Genomic DNA, 6,221 nt, shown 5'->3' with positions numbered 1-6,221 from the left:
TGAATGTTCTAGTGCATGAATTACAGAAGGTTCATATGCAATTACAGCAAGTAATCATGAAAAGCTTTGTTATGTTTCATTGTGAAGAGAACTGAATAGTAGCAAGGATTAGTGAGGTTATACTACATAGGGCATCGATGAGACTGCATTTGAGCAGATTTCCTCATTAGGAGAGGCTAATCAGCCTGGGCCTGTATCCTCTGGAGTTTAGAAGAGTCAGAGGTGACTTAGTTGAAACATATAAGATCAGAAGGGGACTTCAGCAGGTGGATGTGAAAAGGATGTTTCCCTTTGTGGGAAAATCTAGAACAAAGGATCATAGTTAAAAATAAAGGGTCATCCATTTAAGACAGAGGTGAGGAAAAATAGTTGTCACAGTAGATTGTGAATCTTTGGAATTCCCTTCCTGGAAAGGCAGTGGATGCAAAATCATTAAATATTTTTAAGGCAGAAGTAGACAGATTCTGGATTACCGGGGCGGGGGGGGCAGTGAAAGATTATTGTGGATATGCAGGAATTTAGAGATGAGGTTAAAATCAGATCAGATATGATCTTATTGAATGAGCTTATTGAATGGTGGGATAGGCTTGAAGGATCAAATAGCCTACTTTGTTCCTTGTTTACGTATTGATATGGTGTCCTGACAAATACTTTTCCCTCAATCAGTATCTCTGCAATATATTAGATAGCCATGATCACAGTGCTGTTTGATAGGTCTCTTGCTTCTGATGATCTTAATGCTACGGTCTTAAAAGAAGTGACCAATAAGATGCATGGCATCAAATTTTCCAAAATCTATTTTGGGGAAGCAGTGGTGTAGGGGTAAGCTCACTGGACGAGTAGCCCAGAACCCCAAACTAATGTTCTGGGAATGTTCGTTCAAACCCTTTACTGCAGATGATGACACTTGAATTCAATAAAAAATAACAATGATTATGTAAACATCGCTGATTGTTGTAAAAGCCCATCTGGTTGACTAATATACTTTTGGGGAAGTAGATCGGCCACTCCTACCTGGTCTGGTCCCCATGTCATGCTGGATAAACACCAATGTGGCTGAACTGTTAAATTAGGGTTGGCCAGAAACACTGGCCTTGCCAGTGATACCAGATCCCATGAATGAACAAAAAAAAACTGTTAAGATTCCAAAAAGGTACCATTAAACGTGGTAGTAATTAATATAAACTCTCTATTCGAGAAAGTAGATGGGGGGCTGAAAACATGAAACTATCAGCCAATTAGCTTGATGTCTGTCATGGGGAAGGTGCAAAAATCAGTCCTTAATGAGGTTCTTACTTGGGACTTGGAAAAAACTCAAGGTAATTAGAAAGAATCAACATGGCTTTGTGAACAGAAAATCTTGATTAACCAACATATTAGAATTTTTTTAAGGAGTAATGTATACTGTGGATAAACAGGAGCCTGTTGATGTGCTGTACCTGGATTTTCAGAAGGCATTTAACAAGGTTCTTGTCAAAAGGTTCTTGTACAATGTAGGAACTCATGGTGTAGTGGGTAACATACCAGCATTGACAGAAGATTGGCTGGCTGGCAGAAAACAGAGAGTACAGATAAATGGGCCTTCGGTCAGATTGGCAGCATGTGACGAATACAATTCCACAGGCATCTGTACTGGGTTTTCAACATTTTAAAATTTATACTAATGATTTAGAAGTGGGATAGAAGGCATGGTGGCTAAATTTGCAAATGACACAAAAGTAGCTATAAAGATGTATTGCGAAGACAACACAAGGATTCAGAGTAATATACAAGTTAAGGGAGTGTGCAACAGATCTGGCAGATGGAATATTATGTGGGAAATGCTAAGTTGTTTTGGCAGGAAGAATAAAAAGTTCATATTACTTCAATGGAGAACAACTGTAGAATTCTGAAGTGTGACAGGATCTAAGTATTCCAGTCCATGTAACAAAGAGTGGGTACACAGGTACAGCGCGTAATCAGAGGGTAAATGGGATGCAAATCTTTCTTATAAGAGGAATTGAACATAAAAGTAAAGATGCAATGTTTCAGTTACACAGGGCATTGGTGTGACCACATCCCAAATAGAATTTTGGTCTCCTTGTTTAAGGAAGAATGTAAATGCATTTGAGGCAGTTCAGAGAAACTTTACTAGATTGTTTACGACAGTAAACAGATTGTATTGCAATGAAAGATTGGACAGACTGGGCTTGTTTACACTACAGTTTAGAGAGTGAGGGGTGATTTGATTGAAGTTCATTAAGATTATGAAAGGTGGTTGTGGAAGCGATGTTTAATTTTGTGAGTCCAAAGTTGGGGGACACTGTTGTAAAATTAGGGACAACTCGTTAAGGACAGAAATAGGCAATACTTTTTCTTCTCAGAGCATTATGTAAGTTTGGAACATTCCTCCTCAGAAGTGATGGAGGTGGAGTCACAAAATATTTTGAAGGTGAAGGGAGCCTGGCCATTGTTAGGTAAGGGAATTAAAGGTTAGCAGGGATTGTGGTCATTGGATTGCAGACAGGTCCATTGTAAACTTAGTGAATGGCGCAGCAGGCTTGCAGGACCAAATTACCTACTTGCTGCTCCTTTATTGGTCATGCGATTTAATTAATATTGTCTCCTCTTTTTGACATGAATAACATAATTTACCGTGACTGATCCAATTGAAATTTCTTCCGCCTAAATTGAAGCCTGTAATAATTCTGTTCCTGCAGCCTTTATGGTAAAACCAGAAAGTCACTCAGCCCCTCGTGCCCATGCCAGCCCTTGGAAAAAGCTCTCTAATTACACCCGCTGCTCTATGGTTTCCCCTAGCCCTGGCTACCAAGTGTTTATCCAATTGAATTTGAAAGTTACTATGTGTTAGCACAGCCTTTTAGGCAGTGCATTCCTGATTTTTACAAATCAGAGCATCAAAAACATTTCTTGCATCTCTTTCTCTGATCCTTTTGCCAATCTATTAAATTTGTTTCCTCTGTGCCTCAACTGTCCTGCCCTTTTCTCTCCACCAAATCTATTAAACCCCTTCTTAATTCTGAACCACTTTATTCATTCTTCCTTTCTCCATTTTAAGGAGATTCTCTTTCTTCTTCCCTCTATTCATGGGTTACTCCAACATTGAGCAAAACTATTCCTTAAATAAGGAGAAAGGAATCTGGGAGTTGTCACTGACCTGTGAAAGAATTTTGTTTGATATTACCCCTAAATTACCAACAGGTGGCCAGATTTTAATCATTCAATTTTTGCAAAGTGGGGAGGTTTGAAAGCAGCTGTCTTCAATTGTTGCAGGCTTATTTGTCAGAAAGTCCAATACAAGCCGTCCTCAAATTGTAGCAACAAATGATCTCCATGAATGTCTTCCGCATTTCCTGGCTACGGAATGCATAGATAAGAGGGTCAATGATTGAGTTACACATGATGAGGATCAGGTACAAATTAAAGTGCGACATGAAACACACACAGTACACATTCCTGGGACAAGAGATCATGAGGATGAGGTGCAGGAAGAATGGAGCCCAGCAGATGATAAAAATACCAAGCAGGATTGTTAACGTGATAGCCCCCTTCATACTTGCTCTCTGGTGGATTGAGTTGTAGCCGGTCAATGCAGCAATTCGCTTTGCATGCGAGCGAGCCAGGAGAAACATGTGGCTGTAGAGGGAGGCCATTAGGACCAACATAATGAAGAACATGGTGACCAGACATATGATGACGGGTGGGCTCTCAGAGTAGATGATGAAGATGATACCACAGCCTGTACAGAACAACCAGATACCTGCAATAATAAAAGCAGCTCGTTTTACTGTCATGATGTGATGGTAACGCAAAGCATAGAATATGGTGACGTACCTATCGACAGCTATGGCCAAGAGGCTACACATGGATGCCACGACAGAAATGCAGATCAATGAATCAAAGACATTGTCCACCTGTTTGGCCAAATTGTCTTCAACAATCAAATGCCTGTTGTTAACTAAGGCGATCACAATGGTCTCCCATGCATTGGAAGCACTTACCAGCATGTCAGCAATAGCGAGGCTGCAGATAAACAAATACATTGGGGAATGGAGGTTCTTATTCTTAATAATTGCAACAATGACCAAAACATTTTCCAGCAGACTCATAATACCTAGAGTTAGAAAAATCTCAATGGCTACACTGACTTGTTCACAAAAAGCAGACGTTCTTTTCATCTTATGCATTGTATCGTCACCAGGAGTGAGGTTCTGTAGCCATCCCACATGTGAGTGTAGCTCTGTTAAATTCATGTTTCAAATACACGCAGAATAGTCCTTTGGTTGTTTCAGTATAGAATGCTCACTGAGAAAGGTGCAAGCTCCGTGTCTAATCTTCCCTAAGTGAGAAAAAGACGAAGTTAAATTGAGAACAGAGACAGGGGAATTTATAATGAGAGGAAAAAAGAAGGAAATGGCAGAGAAACTATTGCTTTCCATCAGTCTTCACAGAAATTTCACTCAAGTCTACTTTGGTGTTTCTGATAAATCTCTAACTGCTCAGAGCATGCAGAGAATGAAACATAGTGCATCTATAGAGCACCTTTCAGATCTCAGGGGATCTCAAAGCACTTTACAATAAATCAAGTAGTTTTGAGAAGCATAATGACTATTGGATGTAGAAAATCTACACGGCAAGCACAAACGTGACCACGACCAAATCCTTTGTTTCTGGTGATATTGGTTAAGCGATATGCATTGACTAGGACACCAGAGATAACTCCCCGCTCTTTTTCATATTAGTATCTTTTACCTGTCCATCTGAAAGGGCAGGCATCTCATTTTTTACATCTCATCCAAACAACTTACATAGACAAAGGAGAAAAGAATAATCACCATCATTAATCTGGTTTTTAGGTTCAAAATAAACACAGAAGTGGGGGTTAACCTGGTGCTGTGCAACAATGCACTGGTGGGCAATGCAATGCACTGAGAACCAGTAGTTAGTCAAATATAGCCAATGTCATCCTTCATTAACTGAGCGCTGTAAGTCAGTTCTCTGTAGCAGGGCGAGATTATGGTTTTGCCCTCCAGCAGACTGGTTCCTGACCAGCGTATCTATCTGCCCTGCTCCTGCACATTTGGGCTGCATGTATTTACAAGACCACCCACCTCTAACTGAGCCTCCGAGATTCACAGGCTGCCAAATTCTGAGCTGGTACCTGGCGAGATGGTGAGTGCTGAGGGCTGCAGTCCTCCTCCAATTTTTCTGGTACAATCAGGTTTCTGACTTGTGACAGACCTGGAAAAATAGAGAGCGGGGCAAGAGTTAGCACTCAGTGGTCAGGGGAAGAAGAGAGACAGAAGACGAGCAGCTCAAAAAACAATTACTTGCTTCACTAACACAGAACAATGGCATTGTGTTTAACGTGGTAAAGGAAACGAGCAGGTACCATCATACCACTACAAGAGATTAAATTCCATTGTAACTGTAGCTAACAAGGGAAGCAAAAGATTGTATTAGACAAAAAGAAGAGGTTTATAAGTTTTGAAAAGAATACTTGTAAGCTTGAGGATTAAGTGTGCACTTTAGAATTCAGCAAAGCAGGATGAAGAAACTGATAAAGAAAAGAAAAAATGAACTACTGAGAGACATAAAAACAGAATGTAACAGTTTCTATAGCTCTGTAAAATGAAAAGATTAAGATAGACAAATGTGAGCATATTAGAGGCAGTGGAATTTATAATGAGAGACAAAAAAGGAAATGGCAGAGAAACTATTGCTTTCCATCCGTCTTCACAGAGGATGATACAAAATCCTTCCAAGGAATACTAGAAAACCGAGGCACTGACAAGAATTGAAAACAAATTATAAATCAAAAGAAGTACAAAGCTAATAGGATTGAAAGTTCATGAATTCTAATGACCTAAAAATCGATATAATAGTTTTGAAAGGGGTGGTATTGGTGAGCTTCTTCCAAAATTCTAAATATTCTGAAATGGTTCCTGTAAATTGGAAGGTTTTTTATTAATTTGTGGGATGTGGGTGTCGCTGGCTGGCCAGCATTTCTTGCCCATCCCTAGATGCCCTTGAGAAGTGGTGGTGAGCTGCCTTCTTGAACCGCTGCAGTCCTCCTACTGTGGGTTGACCCACAATGCTATTAGGGAGGGAATTCCAGGATTTTGACCCAGCGACAGTGAAGGAATGGCGATATATTTCCAAGTCAGGATGGTGAGTGACTTGGAGTGGAACTTGGAGGTGATGGTGTTCCCATATATTTG

General features: G+C 40.2%; 1 protein-coding gene across 1 annotated transcript; it reads right to left on the bottom strand.

Annotated features, from left to right (window-relative positions):
* Positions 1-385: 385 nt before the first annotated feature.
* Positions 386-4,399, bottom strand: mc5ra (melanocortin 5a receptor). The gene has a single exon (XM_048595609.1). The coding sequence runs from the start codon at positions 4,251-4,253 to the stop codon at positions 3,276-3,278; it is 978 nt and encodes a 325-aa protein (XP_048451566.1). The 5' UTR covers positions 4,254-4,399; the 3' UTR covers positions 386-3,275.
* Between the last annotated feature and the right edge of the window lie 1,822 nt (positions 4,400-6,221).

Source organism: Rhincodon typus, chromosome 4, assembly GCF_021869965.1.
Source record: "Rhincodon typus isolate 14 chromosome 4, sRhiTyp1.1, whole genome shotgun sequence".
Lineage (NCBI taxonomy): Eukaryota > Metazoa > Chordata > Chondrichthyes > Orectolobiformes > Rhincodontidae > Rhincodon > Rhincodon typus.
The sequence above is the reverse complement of the archived record's forward strand: the minus strand, read 5'-3'. Positions and strand labels throughout refer to the sequence as shown.